Source organism: Tetrao urogallus (genome assembly GCF_951394365.1).
Source record: "Tetrao urogallus genome assembly, chromosome: 4".
In the NCBI taxonomy this organism is placed as follows: Eukaryota; Metazoa; Chordata; class Aves; order Galliformes; family Phasianidae; genus Tetrao; species Tetrao urogallus.
Genome location: NC_136817.1, coordinates 2,780,427 through 2,801,438, shown reverse-complemented (window position 1 = coordinate 2,801,438; position 21,012 = coordinate 2,780,427). Strand labels below are relative to the sequence as shown.

General features: G+C 42.6%; 1 protein-coding gene across 1 annotated transcript in view; it reads left to right on the top strand.

Moving 5' to 3' along the window:
- Nucleotides 1–10,179: 10,179 nt before the first annotated feature.
- The window catches only part of SPMIP2 (sperm microtubule inner protein 2), a gene marked incomplete at both ends in the record, with an annotated part of 29,461 nt that continues 18,628 nt past the window's right edge, over nucleotides 10,180–21,012 (top strand). The window contains 2 exons of the mRNA XM_079534643.1: nucleotides 10,180–10,294; nucleotides 18,187–18,419. Of these exons, the coding sequence (XP_079390769.1) occupies nucleotides 10,180–10,294; nucleotides 18,187–18,419 (348 nt within the window). The remainder of the gene's footprint in view (nucleotides 10,295–18,186; nucleotides 18,420–21,012) is intronic.

Genomic DNA, 21,012 nt, shown 5'->3' with positions numbered 1-21,012 from the left:
AGCAGCTTTAACTAGTGAGCTTAATCCTAGCAGAGGTAGCTCAGGGACTTGCACAAATTAGCAGTCCAAATACTTACAGTGTCTCCTGAGAGGAATTCACAGTCCACACAGCATTCAGATCCACAGGTAAAGGAACCTATACAAAGGGAAAGGTGGCTGAAATCTGTCTTGCAGGAACACCTTGGGAGCACAGCGATGGATCACGGACCATTATGCCGGATACTGAATGAACACCAGATATATTATCATGAACTCTCAGAGGTCAAGCCTGAATTTCTGAAGTAAGCTCAGATAGGCTCACGCAAGCTTCATGCACCCTTGTGATCACGTTGCAGGAGTGTCCATCATCTCTCAGTCATGGAAGTGCTGTTAGGACATGCTTACGAGTCTTCTGTCCTGCTTCCTCCACTTGAAGAGTGGTCTTCAGGATTTCCCTTCGCCTTCTCATCCTGTAAAAAGAGAAACAGTTGTAGCAATTCCACTTGTGTAAGATATTCTGACAATGAAGTAGCATCTTTTGCCAATATCAGGATGTTTCATAGTAATGCTATGACCAATAGTCATAAATCGGTTCTTCCTTGCTGGTAGGCTTGAGAACAGTTTGCCCACAAGAAGAGAGAGGCACAAATCTTGATTTCTTGAATTGTACCCACTGCATGGTAAGAAAAGTAACAGACTGAAACCAGGTCTCTTTGGGATAGATGACCTGTACTGATTGATGCAGGTTAAAACTGCAGTCACTTAGTCATCCACGATCTAATGCAGACAGGATTACAACCATAGAGTCATAGTAGCCTTAGAGTTCAAAGGGACACCTGAGGGCATCTAGTCCAACAGCCCTGCAATGAACAGGGGCACCACAGCTAGACCAGGATGCCCAGGGCCTGATGCAGCCTGGCTTTGAGAGTCTCCATGGATGGGGCACCAACCACATCACTGAGCAACCTGTTCCAGTGCCTCACCTCCCTCGCTGTAAAAGATTAGGAGTAATTTCATCTGCTGGAATCTGTTACACCACAGTTCTGCGAATTATACATTCATCATCATCTGCTTTGCGAATATTATATTTAAGTAGCATCCGAAGTAAGGACAAAATACTTCATTCTTACTCACGTGTTCATCACTGGACAAATTCAAGTTCAAACTTACATTTCAGTCTTCTGTTTTTAAACCAATATATTTCCTGGAAGAAAATGCATACATAAATCTTTCTTAAATAACAGTAATTGAGTTGTTTAAGATAATCTTTTCAAGCTCCTAAAACGTAAACATTACATGATTGTGCTGAAGTATGAAAAGGGGAAACTGTCTGGAAGCCAATCTAGACAGGATTACTATTTATTCAAAGCTGGCCAAGTCTTTGGAAGAATTTAGCTCAAGTATGAACAACAGATAGCCAGATACTCATTAATATCCAACGATACTGCTTTTCATAAAACACAGAAAGTTGACAAAATTAAATCTGTTGCACTAATGGATCATGCATAATGATTAATAAAACATCTAAATCTCTGCAAGGAAAATGAAACACGAAAGAAGTAGGAATTTTATTCCCGCACAAAGATGTGAATTATTTATAAGTGAAAAGTTTGTTGTTAACTCTGTTCTTAAGACCTTTCACTGCAAATGTGGGGTTTTTTCAGTATTAGGGTTCTACACTGGTTGTCTAATTTTCACTATCATAAATCTTTTTTAAGATAACCAGTTTGATTAAGTATGATTGACGTGTTTGGCTTTTGGTCTATACGAACTCTTTATACATGCATATATTCATAATTTTTGGCATTACTGCAGGGTATTAATTTTTTTTAAATTAGGTTTACGGCTGGTAGCATTTTTCTGTTGTGAATTATTGAGTAATTACTCCAGATATTGCCTTTCCTCAGACAGCCACCAAGCGCTGTTTACTGCACTGCTCAATGAGCTCGTGTTGGAACTGCCTCTTGGAACCAACCCCCGAATGCCGCATTCCCCTCATGTTTCACCTCTTTACTCTTGTCATCATGTTCTATAGGAATCAGCCACACTCTCCCCTACTGCAGCACAGCACGCTGCATCAGGAATATTCCCCACTATGATACTAACAGCGCCCAATTATGGGCGCATTTAAGAGCACTTCCAATTCCACTGCTTTCTAATGACCTTTATAAATTATTCCATCGCTTCAAAATTAATAACTGTCGGATGAGTCGTGTGTTTGTGTGGTTCTGCCTGCTTCTTCCTTCAGTCATCCTTTAGATCTGTCCAAAGCATATGGAGATGTGTGGGTGTGAGCTTGAGTGTTTCTAAGCTGTGCATACATATCCTGGCAAAGCATATTCACACCTATATCACAATGTGACAAGTACTAGGTACCAATTTAAGAGGGGAGAATCAACTTCAAGATCAGTAAAAGCTAAAAAAGTTAATATGTTTGCTACTTACAATCAGTGACATCACACTTCATTAATTTATATTCCTTTTTTGTTTTGTTTTGCTTCCAGAGGAAACCATTTAGTACTTGGAATAAAACAGAACTAAAATTTAATTTTTCCTTACTCCAAAAAATGTATTTAAGATAGATCAACACTGAGGTGAGCTATCAAAGCAATCTAAACTTAACGTATTGCCTGGAATTGCCCTCATCAGCCCTGACAGCTTAATGATGTATAATGACAATATACCTACCCTCATGCATGCGGAGTGCTGTGCTGCAACCATTAACTGAGAACATTCATATTCAACGATGGAAAAGGGTTCAAAATGTTGTTATGATTAAGTTTGTTTTCTAAATAATATGTTTATCAGATGTCAGTGGTGAAAATTAAGACTTTCTACGAGTCTCTTTTGCAGAAAACTTGTGGAGATTCCTGTTTCCACTCCCAGCCTTCTCTGAACAAATACAGTGACAAACCTGAGTATTACATCCATCTGAAGAAGGAAATCCATGATTAACATGGAAACAAAGACATGAAGGAGCTGACAAAAATAAGCAGCACTGCAAAGGTGACTTGTTACTAACCATGGGGCAGAAGTTCGTACAACAAGCTACTTGTACTGCCAGGGTCTGTTTCTAAGACACACTTTAAATAAATAATTACTTTCCTTCTATTATTTTGTTTACATTTCACAATCTTTTCCATTTGTTAAGCAGATAATACTCTCCAAATGCTCAGCAGCAAGATGATTATACTGCTATTGCAAAAACATGCTAACCTGCCGCTCGCTTCACTTCTGATTTGCAGAACAAAAGTTATTAGAAAATAATAATAAAATAAATAAATAAACTCCTCTCACATTTTTGCTGCATGCAGGGGAAGCTGCCAACAGGAGATCTGCACCCAAGGAAATACATCTTGTAAATGTGTTTTGTAAGTCAGAATAGAAACTGAAGTGTGGGAAGCGATTGTACAAAAGAAGTAGTAGAGATGAGGGTTACTTTTTTGTGGGGAGCCAAAAGGACGCTTTGGAAGACGCACATCTTGAAAGACATATGAACTCTTAAAGATTTTGTCATGGGGAAGTTATTTTCTGGGACTTTTTTTCCCTTTTTCACGCAACTTAAAATACTGCTGACTTTTTGGCATCTTACCAGCATGACAAAAACACTGTACAAAGCCACAGTAAATACACCCTGCTGTATTTACCCATGTTGAATTTGTGTTTCTCTTCCTTCAGTTCCAGCTAGCTGGAATGGAGAGAGCACAGTGTATTTAGTCCTTTGGACAAGAAAGTCTTGACATACCTCAGGAGTGTCCTCCTCTTAAAATGCTGCAGGGTGGAGGCTGGAATCCAGTGTGTTTTCAATCCCATCCATGTGAGGTAGGGCACAGGTGGACCCTTTCTCCAGCTAATGAAAACCCATGTATTTCAAGGAGATCAGCTGGTTCCTGCCTGTTTAAAACAGCTCAGGAGCTGCTCCTTGGCTCTGGTTCATGTTGGGGTTGCTGGGAACTTCCATAATGTTGCAACAGAGGATGGCTATGCCCCCTTTCACCTCCAGCAAAAAATACTGAACTGTTTGAACCTCCCAGAAAGAGAGTTCTCTCTAAGCCATGCTCAGCAGCGCGGCTGAGAAGGGCTGCAGAACAAACAGCGAAACAATCTTGCCCTTGTTTGTCCAACGGCAATGTCTGTGTCTTGTTAGCAACGCAACAGCTCATGAAATGATAAGTCCCCAGGTTGAAGCTAGCTCTGCAACTTCATTCCATGGATGCAAGTAGCTTATAATTTTGCCTGAAGCCTTAGCATTACTCTTGCATTCAGGATAAAGCAGAATCTTCTTACCATGGAGGAAAAGAAATGAAGTACAAGAGAAAGTTCCATCTCCAATTTATTTGCGTTGGTCCTTTGCGCTTCAGAAATAACACCAGCCCTCCTGAAGTTAAGTATTCACACAGATATTTTGTTGCATGCAAATAGACCTTCTTTGAACTACTTATCACTCTTAACCTCTGCTCCTCACTGACGCAATTTTAGTAAGGATCCCACTCTCCACACACGTGAACGTGAGCCAGACAGCAGGCTGATACTCCTGGGCAATGTAAATACAGTAAGTTAAAACACACATCAGCACGTCTCCAAAATGCAAAGAGGGGCCCTTCAAGCAGTAGCATTACACATTTTTTTGATACCAGCAGGAACGGTGCAGATACTCAGCTAATTTTAACTCGGAGGGCAACGCTGAAGCAAGAGAAAGTATTTCTCTACTGTGGTTAGATCCTGAAAGACCGATGTAGGCAGGAGTCGAGCTGCATTTCATTTAGTGGGAGCTAATGCTGATGCTTCCAGAGACAGTCTTGTGGGAAATAATAAAGGGCAGTGGTCCACAGGTAAAGTGAACTCACACCGCAGTGCTTGTAATTCTTGGTTATGGTGAGATTTAAAGAGGAATAGAAGTGCTGGGTGCATCCAGAGCACTGCATAGCTTTAAGGCACCAATTTAAAACTCAAATGGTTTTGCAATGAGCATACGTGCATTTTGTCATCAAAACAACATAGGACTGAATAGGCCTGGTAGAGCATTTCTGCCCCCCAGATGTTTGAGCTTAAATCACAGTCTTCCAACTCTAGCAGGCATTTGTAACATTTAAGGGCAAATGAAAATGCTTAATTGGCCCAGATGTACTCACTTAAAAAATTATTAAGCAGAGTAGGATAGCCAACATTAAAGGCTGTGGATGTGGAATCCATAAAAAAGTGATAACTTGTAATTCATCACACAGCAATTCTCTAAGACTTTTTCTGCTCATCATTCCCATGAATTCATCTGAAACTGCATAATGTTTAGAAAACCAGAAAATAAGTTGCATTTCCTATTTCTCCAGAGTAATTTCTGGGGCCAGATACCCTCCCCAGAGCAGCAAGAGGAAGATAATACCTGAACGCAGAATTCTCTTAAAAAAGACCCTTTTGGGGTTAAAAAACCATGACTAGTTTACTCCATTCCACTTCTCCACCCTGCTGTATGCAGCAGGTGAAGGTGAGCATCTCTGCCACTCAAGCTTGCTCATTAACTAGTTCTCAGCATCTTTCTGAGAAGATGCAGAGTCCTGTTGTGACTGGACATAAATACATTTTTAAAAGAGGAAAACTGGAGCAATATGAAAATAAATGCTTGCTTTAACCTATCTATCTTTAACTCATCCTTCTTATGACTTCAAGTAGACAGGCTATTCTCAGTCTATTTGCCCAGAAAGCATGAAGGAGGTGCAGGTCTATAAAGCAGATCCTTTTTCTTACAGTCTCCTGCTTGTTTACTCAGAACAAGTGCCACTCCATCTCTTATTAAGAATTCCTTATTGGGATAAGGTAGCTACTGATTTCTAAACCTATTTCCTCCAGATACCTATGCATGTTCTGAGGCACACAGAGGGTGCAAAAACCCCTAATGCTGGTTATTAAACCCTCTTCCAGAGCTCACTGATCTAGTTTAGGAACCATATCTCACAGTATGATCTCATCCCTAGCCAGATTTTTCCTGCTGGATGACACTTGAAGCATTTACTGGCTCGCCTGTGCAAGGTAAAGCATGCCAAAGCAGTCATGCCAGTAACAACTCAGACAGAATGCAAAATTTCACAAATGCCTGCCATAGCTATAGATTATTCCAGCCCCCTCGCTTAGATGAGATGCAACATTACAAAAACTTTTGATAGAGCTGAGTTCACACTGGGGCTGTTGCTGTTACTGTAGCTACTTGAATTTTAATCCTACAGTTCAAATGGAAAAAAAAAATTAATCCTGCCTTGTCCTTTCAACTGTGAAGACAAGCAGTTTTTACCCCTCTTCATAATATCATTTCCCTCCGTTTAGAAGTATGATGTGAAGAAGCTCCAGATCTTCTATCAGACTTGGGTCTCTTTGATGATGCCCTTTGGCTCCTGCTCTTCTGTGTTAATTGAAGCTGAGTACAGTAGGAAACCTGGCCTCACAACTTCTAGAAACGCTATATATTTACCTAGTACTACTGTAACCTGAGACACATCTTAATTTTTGATGCCACTAATCACATCTTCCATATGGAGAGACATGCTCCCACGGTGAAACCATGTGATTTTCAGACAGAACATCAGAGAGGAACCCCAGGGAAGTGTAAGGATTTTCTTTATAACGCTCACTGCACAACGTATCTTTGAAAGAAACACTGACCTGAGTCCCTCCTTGTTATGAAGCTCATTACGAAATGCACACACCCACCTCACAGAACTGTCCTGAGGACTCGAGCTTGCAGAGCCCTTTTGAGGATGAAAAGCACATATATAAGTACTATAGAAGTACTGAGCTCTAAGCTCGGGCATGTGGACAAGCTGTGCACATTCAAAGTAAAAACCTTCCTAATGACATCCATCTGCATCTTGAATACAAGTGAAAAATTGTAAGACAGCCAGCGATCAAGGCCTTCTCATGCAGCTCACCCTACTGTTTGGCCGCTGGCCAGCCCAGAGAGCCCATGGAGGAAAATGGCTCTGGAGGAAGGAATGCGCACGTTGAACAGAGGACAGCTTTTCTGAAGGGTGAGAAAAATGAGGCTAACACCCCCAGCTGCCAAAGCCTTCTCTGGTACATGGAGGAATGAAGCAAGATAGAAGGGGAGGCAGAAACCGCAGCAGGCAGCAGCCTGCTACTCTCATCGAAGCCTGTATGCCCTAAAAGCTGAAATAGAAAACATTTTTGCGTCAGGATCGGGTCTGCTTTGCATTGAAGACGTCCCTGTGGAGAGGCTGGGAGAAACCAGGCAGGAATTTCCTGGGAGCTGCAGCACCTAAGACAACCAGGGAGGCATACCAGCCTTCGGTGTTAGTATTGCCACGATTGAACGAATAACTTGAAAATGGCTATCATATATTTAGATAATTCAATCTAGAAAGCTTTCTAATCTTTCATTAAAATTTTACACACAAGAGATTTCCCCTCTAATAAATCATAATTTACATTTAGATAGTACCTCTCATTCTAATAGCTTGTCTTTATTGAGAAGCCGATTGCAGTCATGAATCGCACGTTATCTTTCATTCAAATCCCTGCCGTAGCCAAAAAGCCCTGAATTAAATATTTAAGCAGCTTTTAATTCACATTATCTTGTACCAGATCAATTCAGCACAACTCATCAACTAACACAATCAATAATTAATGTGCTTGCAGTTTGTCTGCACCAAGCCTCTGTCAGTCCTCCTGCCTCCTCCTACAGCTTGCTGGGAGAGCCCATGGAGAGCAGCCAGCTTGGCCACAGCTCACCAGAGCATGCTTCATAGAAGAGCAGAGCCCACTAGGACAATGACTTCCCTGAGGTCTCCAGGGTCTTTTTTTAAACAAAGCTCCGCCTTGTCCTAATAACTAATTAACATATTCATTGTCTGTATTGCCCTCAGGCCTGTCTCCACCTCAGCAGCACATCCTCCAGGGAGGCTGAGTGGCCCAAGGCAAGTCCTGACACTTCCCATGCTGCTGCTCCAAAACTGAGTGCCCTTGTGCAGTCCTTATAATGGAATTTGCATTCTTTTCACTTCTAGAAATTTTGAAATCACATGGTATAGTCCACCAAACATAAAGTACTTGAGTTTTCCTATATTCCATCTTTCCATCACTTATCAGTTTTTATATACAAAATATGTCAGTTAGAAGAGAGGATTTTAGTCTCCTGAATACAAACATCATTGACTGCAAAAGAAGTTCATCATTAAGGCACGTAAGAAAAATAAAAGCTCTCTTTTTCCGTAAGCAATACCAGCACACCTACCAAAGTGCAGCACCTCATGAGGAGGTCCAACACCTCTTCATCCAGTGACATCGTAAATGGCTAAAAGAATCCACAGAGGTTTTTAAGAAAAGAGCAGAGGTCACACTGAGGGATATGGTTTATTGCTAGGGTGGTGATAGGTTGATGGTTAGACTAGATGATCTTGGTGGTCTTTTCAACTATGATGATTCTAATCCTGTAAAGCTGGATGCAGGATGAAATCACAGTCCTGGGACCCATCAGCACAGATGCTGGCAGGAGGCTGCACACAGCAAAGCCGTGGACTCATTGGGTGGAGGTTTTGTTGTGCTCCCACCCTTGCATGACAGAACATGAAGCCATCCAGCTGCAGGGCAGATGCAGGGAGGAGAAAGAGGTGTGAGGAAAGGGAACAGGCTGCAAAAATGAGAGAGCAGCCAAACCAGACTGGGAGGAGCAGCTGGAGGATCAGGAGGAGGAGCTAGGATCAAAATGTGGTTGGGCAAGTAAACCCGTGGTGATTCAGCGATCAGTGTCCACCAGCTTACTCAGAACATCAGAATTCACTATAATCATGCACAGACAAGCATCCCCAGCCACGATCCCTGATACTCTCCATTGCCCTGTAGGGAAAGCTGGCACACAAATCAGAGCTGTCATGTACGTAGGTAGCTCTGAAAGTGACGTCTCCTATTTACATTGTCACGGAAATGACAACAGCTATGAAAAGTACAAGAACAGTATTTGATAGAGCAAATTCTCAGCTACAAAACACTATTTTTCAACACAGTAACCACCATTGGTCGTGCATCTTTTTCATCGATGAACAGGAGGCTGCATGCTGTGCTCATAAAAATAGGCACCAATGGAGGTGACTCACAGTCACTGTCACCAATTCTGGGGTGCACCACTCACCCCTCACCGTGCTCACAGCCACTGTTTGGTCTCCAGAAACGTTCAGCAAGCATCAGCATATGCCAATGGGTGCCATTTTTTTCTACATGGAGGATTTCAATGATACACCTTTGCTCCATAAGCAATTCCATGTCAGATGCCATTTTGTCAGACTGCTCCTCTGCTGCCATCTGTCACACAGCAACAAAATAGAGCAGAATATGGGTGAGAAGGTCCAACCTGTACTGCTATAACACCAACATCTGCCTCTGACATCTCAGGCCAACATAATAAAGCAAGTGGTGTTACTTTCAAAGCAGCCCTCGTATGTTCCACTAGAATATTTAAGAACTTTTTGTTATCCTTGATTATTCATTAATTAGAAGTTTTATCAGCTCAGACATGGTTGGAAACATATTGGAAATCTCTGCTGAGTAGTTTAGATATTACACGCATTGCTGTGGCACTGAAGGTTTGTTTTACTCTGCAGGAGTCCTTTGGGATCACACATACAGGAATGGCTAGTGCCCTAAGGTGCTGACAAATGAAAGAAAAAGAGGAGACAGCAGATGGAATCAGCAGCTGGAGTATCTGCAGAAAATAAGGCAGCTCTGACAGGCACGCCAGCAAGGCTTTTGTCTGGGAGTCTTATTCTGTATCTTCTGCCATCACAAAAAATAAAAATTAAAAAAAAAATACCGAGTGAATCAGAGAAGAGACTTTTCTCTAGTGCTGAAAGACCAGTAATGCCCTCGTGAGACCACTTCCATCGAGTGGAACATCCTGAAGATTCACAAGCTTCGTTACCATCATTTCACAGACAATTCCTAGAAATCCCTAAAAACTGGGATCTTTACAACACTTGTTTCTTAATGATACACCATTATACTTGTCAACAAGCAGTTCACAGCAGATTTACTGCACCCAAAAAGACAGAGGCAGCCTCTCTTGAGGTCAACTATCCAAGCACACACATGCAGGAATCATCTCCAGGAGCAGCACCAGTGGTCCCTATAGAACCCAGTGGACAATACATCACAATGTGCCCATGCACAAAGGCTGCTGGCACGGTGATCAGTGCAGCAGCCATGGTGCAGCAGAGCTGTGGTGCTGCCCAGGCACAGACAGCCTGCAGCAAGGCCCCACTCCCTCGCAGAGCCAGCAGGAGCCAAGCACTGGCAGAGGGCAGGGTGGTGTTCTCAGGTAGGCAGCAATGCTGGGGGTCTCGGGGCATGCAGCTCCAGCAGGGACAGGGCAATGCTGGTATAAGTGAGAATAAGGTAGATGAAATAAGGGCAAGAGAGATGAAAGTGCCAAAAAAAAGAACGTCTGTTACCTGGCACTGCAGTTTTTATTTCATCTCATGGATTGCCATATGCCTAGAGACTCGCAGAGGGAAACCCCCCTCCTTTTGCTGCTTACATTTCCCATACCAAGTAAGTATGGAAGTATTTTTCAACCATATCGTGCATAAAACATGCACGCATGCACAGTCGGAGACAGTGATGTCAACTGGAGACTTTCCATTTGGAGTTTTTGTACTCCACTCAGCAGTTCTCTTCCATCACTTAAGAAGTGTGCCCTGCACCTGCAGGTTGATGAAAAACTCACAGCATTGGAGGAGGGAGCATGGATCACCTGTGGGGGGCTGAATGAGAACCTCCTGCTGACAGCAAGCCAGGATTCCCCACTGGTCCTGGTTAGTGGTACTTACAAGTTGTCTTCCTGCTACAGCCCCATTTGAATTTCAAATGCACCAGTACAAAAGAGCAGGCTCAAGAATCAAAAGGGTTGGACTAAAAAAAAAAAGTACCTTTAGGAACTGAATCTGAATTTATCTTGGAGTCTGCATTTCAATTAAAGCAGTTGTCTGCATATCAATCCACACTAACAATGTTTTTTGAGTAATACGAATTTAGAGACCAATGCATTTCATTGCATTTGTAGCTGGCAGTAACAGTAACTGTACGAATGACTTCAATATTCTCCTTCTTCCTTAAGTGCTGGAATACCACAAAGAATGACAAAGATGACATACACTGCATTAAAACACAGTACCTACGTTTCAACTTCACTAAATATGCGAGTCTATACTTTAGTTACACACTGCAGTAGCTTCTGCTATTGAGTTATAAGTCACAGGAATATACATGCTGCAGTTTAGGGTCAGATTAAGAACATATATAATCTAATATCCTTTCCAAAATTGCTATGAAATCTCACTCACAATTTTTGCTTTACAGCCCCTTTGCAGCGAAAGCTGACTCGATTTAGCTATGGACCATGAAAAAGATTTCCCTTTGATGTTTTAAGTCTGTTCCTAGCAATTCAATTCTAGTTTTTGCTCTATGAAACATTGTGATTGTTCCTTGTTCACCTTTTTCTGAACAAATGCTATTTAATAGCCCTGCTGGTCATTTCTGAGAATAGGAGAGAATATAATGTATTCAAGCTTCCTGAAAAAGCAGAGTCAAAACCACTTGCCCTGATTCCAGCTTACCATTAATTTTCAGCTGGTAAGGGTAATGCACTGGCACAGGTGGCTACGTACACCCACACCAACCACTCTTAGAACATTTTCTCATTTTAACAGATCCTTACATGAAAAAACAAAGCAGCACTTCATACTCAGGTATTCTATCAAAGAGATATTCTATTTTTTTAAATCTAATATAGTGAAGTTAATGGTAAAATTGTTGTTACTCCCAGCGGATAGGGAGCATTCACTCTTAGGAGTGTTGTTTCTCAGGAAAAAATGCTTTCCCCAGAAAACTCATCATGGAAAGTGCTTTGGACTCTTCTTGCTGACTGCCCTTAATTGAACAATACTGCAGCAGCATCGTGTGACAGCAGCATCGCTCCTGGGGTGGATCTCTGCCAGGCAATCCTGAGACAGGACTAACAGTCAAGGTTATTTTTAAAGCAGCAGAAGTAACTTAATCGTACCAACATAATCACCAACCAAGAATGCACAGCTTGCTATTAGTGACACTGATATCTTGTAAAATGAAAAGTAAGCTGCACCTGATTATTTCTGATGTTCTCTTGCTTGTAATGGAACAAGCACGTTATTGCAAATTCACAAGTTCACAGATTGGTTCAAAATTAACATATTACAAGTCCTATAATGTGTGTGAGTAAGTCCTCTAAGAAGCAAGCAGTCTCCTGTCTCTAATATTCCAGATAGGACTACGATTACTGTTTTACTGCCAGTGGTTTAAAGATCAAATTATTAACTTTTAAGAAATTACCTCAACTCCTTAAAGATAAAAGTCGAATTTATTTCTGCAATAGTGTCCATGAATTTCTTTCTTCTGATTTCAACAAGATACATGACTCTTTTGTCATGATCTAGTCTTTACAGAAGTAATACTCTCACATAGCTCCATACATACATCCTAGAATTTCTATTGGTTCAAGTCTTGTCTCTGGACCCATCCAGCAAGCCAAAGGTCAGAGGGGGTTGTCATTGTCATATAGTCCCAGAAACAGTCTTCTCAAGGAAGCAATGATGATAAATCAGGCAAACAAATCAGATAAACCTGATTTAACAGGACTTTGCATGGTAGAGAATCCTGAAAAAACTGCTCGAATGAGGAGACTGAAAAGTAAAGTTAGCTTTTACTTCTGCTGTCTTCCAGCCAGCAGCTCTGAATCAATTTAGTAGCAAAAGCTAAGACAATAAAAGCATATATAATGCTACTTGAGGTATGCTCTGCTGATATATTTACCTTTAGAAGACACCTAATAGTGCTATTAAGGTGATACTTCTTGTGTTTAAGCGCTTCACTGTTTCTGTTTCCTTAACATATACACAAAGAAGGAAAGCACTAAAGAAGCACGACAGTGCAAGGGCCTGATGAGAGCAATTCATGGTCGGATGGAAAGACTCAGGCTGCCCTTCCAACCTCTTTGCTCTGCTGGCTCTAGTGCCATGCTCACAGGCAGTTCCACTGGGGAGCATCTGCACCTGCAGAACAGCTCTGGGCTCTGACCTCCTGGGAGCGATGCTGCCCTCAGCCCTGCTGACCTCCTGCCCTCAGCTCACATCTCGCGCTGTTTGTTTTGGCACAACTGCTTCCCTCCCCCGAGGCCACATGGAAAATGAGATCAAGGAACTGATGCAAGTTAAAAATAAACAGGGATAAAAACAAACATTTACTGTGCGGTTAAGAAACAGTTGTTGCAGAGCGATGGGCAGACGGGGGCAGGCAGGCAGAGCAGCTGAAGCTGTTGGAGAAATGAATGGCATGTGGCATCGGCCCAGCGCTGGCGGCTCACATTGGGTCCTGATCTCTGGACACTCCTCAGAGAGTGGGCTATGGCACCAAACAGGTGCACACTGTGTTTGCCACTGGCTCTGATTAACCAAGCCTGGAGGTTGTTTTTTTTTTTGCTCTAGAAGGGGTCAGAAAAAAAGGCACAAAAAAATCGTGAGGCAGGCACCCTGCTCCCTGTGCTGTCCCTAACAAGTGCTTACCTCCAATTATTTATTGCTATTTGGTGCTTCTCAAGAGGAGATGCACTTAGCAGACAAGAGATGGAAAGCAGTTCATGATTCTGAGTCTCTGCCTCCACCTCCTTAAGAAAACAGTGGGAATAAAACAAAACTGAGAGGCATATTTGCATTTGCAGCAATGTTTGAAATTACAGTCTGTAGCAGAACTTAAGCTTTCAATATTTATTATTTTCTCATTCACAAATTAATATCTAGCACTCCCCTTGAATTGGCTTATCCATTTCAAGACAGAACAGTGAGCTGAGCTGAGAACTGCTGGCCTTAGGGCTCTGCTTTCTGAGCTGCTAACTGCTCCTGCACACCAGAAGCACCTTCAGTTCCTGTGGAAATAAATTAATAGGTTCTGCTATAGACACACATCCTAGGCCTGCTTTTGCTTTTTAGTAAGAATTCACGAAATGGCTGTTCCAAGATAACACCAGCTGCAGTTGTTTATACTGGAAAGCTATTGCAATGTTCCAGCAAAACTGGAACCAGGAACTCTTTGCTCCAGAAAAAGAAAATCCACACATGGAATTCATTTGAAAAACCTAACCAGAGCAATACTGAGCTTGTGATGCTGGGTATGTGTTTATACTGTACTGGTCACATTAGAGACATGCATCACAAGGCGATGTTTCTGACCCACTTTCCTAATTCTTGCCTCTCTGAAATCTTGCACAAAACATGTTAACTAGATCTGCCAGAAGTGGCAATCCTAACCACCTACCTCAGCTGGTCAAGGTATTGTCATCTGGAGGTTACAGCCTGGCCAGCAGCATGAAACGTGCTGTTGAGGGAGTGGGAGGACACCAATTCCTTAATGGACTTTATAAATTCAAGCAGCAGTTCCCCATTTAGCCACGATTTGGTTCTACGTACTTTTACAAAAGCCCTACTAGTGCGTGTGGTTGCTGGGAAATGAGACTGCTAAGAGTGACCTGATGATTTATTTACATCAAAATAATAAAATGTGATGCTATACAATTAATATTTCAGCAGTAGCCACGAAGCAAAAGGAAAACCAGCCTCAGAGTTATTAGAATGACTCTCGTTCTTAGCACCCTCTCTCCCTCATTCATCGCTCCAGGAACATAACCACAGCCTTCTCCAAAACCTTGATCAAATAAATATGCCTTTCGCTAGAGTCAGTGCATCTGGACCAAGCAAGGCAGCATACTGCAGAGACTTCCAGTCTCCACAGAGCGCAGGGTGCCAGCAGTGCCTCTCTTTATCTGATCAAGAATAGCCAGCCGAAATGCCTTTGTTAAGCCAAAACTGTAGAGAGGCAGTCCCTCAGGAGTCAAGCCAGGGTTTTTTTTCCAGTGACAGATATATTCCATCTTTGTCCATATTACAGGAACGTTCTTAATTGATTTCTTTGTTCACTCTTTCCCTTATTCTGCAAGGAAGAATGAAAGCCTAAACTCTGCTTTCTGTATGACAAGCGTGAAGGCATTCTTTGCAGGGTATTAATCACACAGTGATTATGTGTACTGAGACCACTTAACTCTCTATAAATTACAATTCTATTTCCACAGATTATCCAAAGACTGCTTCCTCCGAAGTCCAGACAAACAATAACACAAGAAATTAGTGAATATTCTTCTCCAGAAAGTGGAATGCACAGTCAAATGAGAGCTCACACTATGGGTGCAAGAAGTAATAAACCCAGTGGAAAAAAATCAGGATATACATAGTTGTAGGCTATATTTTTTCTAGCAGCAAAGTTGATTTATGAGTTCCTTTCTTGTTATCTTTGCACCTATGAAATTCACTGTCTCTGCAGTTGTGCCAATGAGACCGGGGGCTGTGTTATGAAATGGACCAGTGAGACAAACAGTGAAATTTCCCAGTTGCCTTTGGCTAATGGTGAAAAACATGACAAATTAGCACAGTCCCATCATGCAGAGGCTGTGGATCCACAGCGTGCGTCAGTTGGCAACCCAGATGAGAAAACTCAGGTGATACCTCCCCTGCAGGCTGTGGGTGCTGATGGTACAACACTGGAAACATGGTGCTAAATGATGTTCAGTCCATGGGCTACCCACGATTAAAATGGGTTTCTAAGCTGAAATAGCTGGAAGCTGGTTTTAAAAGGTGCCCCTCCTTGGTAACCGCAGTGCAGCCAAAACAAAATCATCAGCCTCTATTGGGAGACTAAGCTGACTTTTAATTGGGCTGGCGTGGTCTTTGCTCCAACTGTCTCTGCACATAGTGATCTATTTTCAGTTAATATGGATCCTGAGAAGACATATGGCTTGGAAATTAATCCCTTGCCTAGTAATAGGAGTCAAGTATTATCTGCACTTGAAAGTTCAACTGGATTAACATATAATTATAGAAGCTATTCTGGAATAAACACTTCACAAAAGGAGTTCCTTTCCATTCCCATTTTGCTTCATTTCCACTAGCTGCTTGGGGAGGAAACTCCGTGTGGAAACTCGCCCTTCGTTTTGCAACGCTGTTTTTATTTTCTGCCCCCTACAATAGTTTGGAGAACATTTTTATCCTCCCTCAGATTGGATAGTCATAGCTTTATTAGCTAAAGAGGCAGCATAAACATCAGTAGACCAGCAGGGAATTGATTTCTTTACCAGCAAATCGTCCGGCACCATCAGTGGCTGCTCCAGTAGGAGTCTGTGTCAGCACACATCGGGTGGTTTGTCCTTTTAACAAAAAAATGTGGCTTGTGGCTTTCCCCAGAGGCCCAAACCACACTGTGCTCAATGATCTCTTTCTGTGACAGTTTCAGGGATAAGCTTCCAGTGTAAAGGGAACTCTAGTTGAAGAGCTGTCTTCTACTGTAGCCATTTCTAGATATTTCTAGGGTTGGTTTACTGTTGTTTCCCCCCCCCCCCCACTAATGTACAACATGTTTTTGCTCCTCAGATGAAAGCCTGTGTGAGGTCTGTTTCCTGAATGATGTTTGGGGGGTAAATCCTAACAAAGTCCTCCCTATACAGGCAGTGGGGGAAATGATAACAAGACTGTCCCTTCATCTTCATAACTGAATCATACTAAATTTGCAGTACTTTTTGAAGCTAAAATCAAAATGTGTCGTAATAACCATTAAGGTAGACACTGCTTTTATCTGCTGACAAGATGTAACAGCCTTCAGCTTGGGCAGTAAAAATATCAGTAGTAATCCCAGGCTGTAAATTGATGCTACAGGGATTTTGGTGATTTATGAGTTTCCATGACACTCCTGTGCCCTGTCTGCACAGCTGAGAGACACAGCTTGTATTCGGGTTAAGTTTCCAGCTATCTGAGTTGCAAAAGCAGTTTTCTAAATACTTGGTTTACTTGTTTACATTTAGTCAATACGGTTCACAACAGCATCTTATGAAGTTCACAGCATTCTTTGCTAAGAGCAAAATTGCATCCATTTTATGGGCTGTGAAATTGTGCTGTGGAGGCTACTGGCAATGAAATGCTGAGGTCAGATCTGCCTTTGCATCCACTCTCCTGTTTCTTGATTTTCAGTCAAAGAAAACTCAGGTACTCTGGCTGCCTGGGAACTGTGATGCCTTTCAGCCAAATGTCCCATTTAGAAATCATAGAATCATAGTCATAGAATGGCTTAGGTTGTAAGAGACCTCATAGTCCAGGTTGTAAGAGATCTCATAGCCCAGTTCCATTCCCCTGCTGTGGGCAGGGCTGCCCCCCACAACTCAAGCAGCCCAAGGCCCCATCCAACCTGGCCCTGAGTGTCTCCAGGGATGGGGCACCCACCACTTCTCTGGGCAGCTGTGCCAGGGCCTGACTCTATGAGTAAAGATTCCTTCCTAACATCTAACCTAATTCTCCCCCTTTTTAGTTTGAAGACATTCCCCCTCATCCTGTCACTACCTGATGGTGTAACAAGTAATTCCCTCTCCTGCTTCTAAGTTCTCTTCCAGTACCGAAATGACCTGCAGGCCAAGAACGTGGAGCACGGGTTTGATTAGCTATTCTTGTATTGTGCCTTTTGGATTTGCACCTTCCCAGCTGGAACAGCATTTCGCTCTATAAATTCAGACTCTCCCTTAATTCTACACTATATTTCCTTGCAGGCACATCTCTGAATGACCTGAAAAATATCACTTAAAGATCACTGCACTTCATTAAAGTAACTTTAAAAAGTGACTTTGTGCTCAATGACACTTCAAGTCCATTATGGTGAATTAAAGCTCTGGATTATTACCTGGATTAGAAAGCCTAACATGACTTAATTTAGTAAGCTAAAGCCATTTTAAATTCGTATCTTCCAACGTGTGATCATTTTCTGAACGTTTGCGTATCTAAAAGAGAAATCCAATTGAAAATAACAAAAAGTTGTTTAACCAGAAGTAGCTGCCCAATTTTGTTCCATGCTGTGGCCCTTATTCAACAGTCGTGTTCTAAGGGCAGGAAAAAGGAATATTTCAAGGGGAAAACCAAATATTTATAACCCCCACTCCAGGGGAAACTAACAAAAGGAACAACAAGTGCATAGACCTTTGAAGTGGAACAACTACATAGCTGTCGCACTAGAAGCAAGATAAAGGAAAATAAACCATTCTGAAATGGGTGAGAAACGGAAACAATCTGAAGAATTATTTTCTGTCTTCACAAGGCCCGGATGCCATACGCGATCACAGAACAAGACGGCCTGAGCACACTCACTACATAGGATCAACATCTCCGGCGATAGAAGGTAGCAGTGATGCTGGCTATTTGTGGCGGCCGGCCTCCTGCTTCTCATCCCCACTGCTCCGCCGATGTCAGCATGCCACAGAAATCGGGTGGGGAGTGAGAGAGCTCAGCTATTTCACCTGGAGAAATCTCCAGAGCGGAGCGCAGATCAAGGTGAGGAGGACTTCATAGCCAAAAATACCAGAGTGCCAGAAGGCAGAACAAAGCCCAGCTCTGTTTTCTGTTTTCATCCTGGATCACCACCAGGGCAGAGATCATTCACAGACTAAGCAAGGAACGAGGCAGAGCTCAGCTCTTTGGTTATCAGCCTGCAGAAGCCTCAAGTTATATCTTTGTAAGGTTTTGCTTGAGGGTGCGCGATCTAACATGCCACAAGCCTCTGGTGTTTGTGGTGATCCGTAAAGCCAATTAAAGCTTCCTGGACAAGGAGCACACCTGGTAGAGAGGACCCATCCCACATGGACGGAGGGGTCAGGGTTAGGTGCCTTTCTCTGCACAGCCCAAAGAGGTGTGCAGCCCTCTAAATAGCTGTTGTGTTGACCATCATCTCCTGCCATTACTCAACAAACAGTTACGGCTGAAATCAGTCTGGAGCGAATCAGAACTTGTGAAAACACAAATAAGGGTGTAAATGCATTATACACACACATAGCCTAGATGTATCAGTGTATGCGAGTTCTACCTAAACACGAGTTTTGTGGTATTGCTTTTCAGAATTCACTGACGTGCAGTTGAATTTTCTCCTTTCTTAACAAAATAGGGCACTTGAGCACCTTTGCATTGAGCCATGTCTATCAGAATCACAGAATGGACAGGGTTGGAAGAACCTCAAGGATGATGAATCTCCAACCCCCTGCCACAGGCAGGGCCACCAACCTCCACATGTCATACCAGACCAGGGCCCCATCCAACCTGGCCTTGAACACCTCCAGGGATGGACAGGGCACTTACAGCCTCTCTGGGCAGCTGTTCCAGCACCTCACCACTCTCATAGTAAAGAACTTCCCCTTGACATCCAACCTCAATCTCCCCTCCCTCAACTTCAAACTCATTCCCCTTGTCCTGCTGTTATCTCCCCTTTCAAAGAGTTGATTCCCCTCCTGTTTGTAGGCTCCTTTTAGGTACTGAAAGGCTGCAATGAGGTCACCCAGCAGCCTTCTTTTCTCCAGGCTGAACAAGCCCAGCTCCCTAAGTCTGCCTTCGTAGGGGAGGTGCTCCAGTCCCTGATCATCTCTATGGCTCTGCCCTGCACCCTCTCCAACAGCTCCCTGTCTTTCTTGTACTGGGGGCCCCAGACCTGTACACAGCACTGCAGATGGGGCCTCACAAGAGCAGAGTAGAGGGGGTCAATCACCTCAATTTTAGCCAAAATCCAGTGCTTATGCTTTCATTTTCCCTTATTTGATAGAAACACTGCTGAGACCCTCTAAGCAAGCACATGCAAGACAACCAGCCTCACCAGAGTAAGGCTTTCAAACAGGTCATACAAAGTGCCTATTCTTAACTCACAATGCTTCTGCTGGAGTTAACGCCCCCAAATTTCTGAAAAATGAAAGCACATCACATGCTGAACAATGGCCTTAATGTTGTCACCATAGAGATGACACTGTGCAGCCCTTATTTATATCTCCTTGATTGCACCAAACAAACGCACTCTCTTCATAGACAAATGCTTTTGGTTTCTTGGGGGTGATTTCTCTAGACGTTGTTTAAAATAATGCCTTTGTAAAGACATAAAGGTTATTCTGTAGTACAGGGAACTTTTCAAGATAAATAATACAGTAACATTTCTGACAGAAGAAAGACAACAATCAGCTAGAATAAATGCAAAGGGAATTCTTTAGTTAAAATGATCAACAGACAGCACAGATACTCTCTTTGTCTTTGCAAAAAAGAATGAAAGAACCCATTATTTGCATGTGGCCAATGAACTTCAAAATACAGAGAAGGAAATATTTTGGCTAAACAAAACCAAAAATATTTTTCTACTGTTGGTAAACCAAAATCACTCATTTCTTACTTGAAAACAACACAAAAAATAACATTTTGAAACACTTTTCACAACATTTTTCCTTTTTTCCCATTATATCTGCTGGGTTTTTTGGCACAGTTTTGCTCTGCTCTTTCACCTCTAAGGAGAGCTGCCTTCTGTGCCATGCAGCCTTACTGCACTAAGTTCTCACGCTCCTGTTGGGCAATATCTATAGCAAAGCATCTTCCCCCCTCAGCTGCTTATCGTACACATTCACAGTTCAGCTTAAGACCTTATTAGCAGTAAGGAAATCTACACCTCATGTAGCTGAATGGGAGATGCATCTGCTAGTCACAAACAGGTGTGGAGTTTGGTTTGCTAGGTCTAATTGCAGTCACCTTCCACACCTGCTTCCTGATCAGCCCCAGGCTAGACCCAAAGAGTAACAATCCCCTCAGTTTGTGTTTTGCCTTTTTTTTTCCCCTTGACTTTTAATCCAGTTAATTCTTTTTGAATTGTCCTTGCTGCTGTGACAGCTATGCCCACAAACTCAAAACCCCTTAAAACACTGATTTGATACTACCAAAAAAACAGCAACCCATGTCCTTCTGCAGCGATCAGCCATCTCCTGAGATAGAGAGCTCTGCAGGGTAACCAAAGGCCAAATCCTTCCCAGGAGACAAATCAACCACTCTGTAACCCTCAATGGCCACAGCAGAAGAGAAGAACCAAAAACACCTTGTATTTGGAGCAAGTAGCTGCTGATTCAGCTGG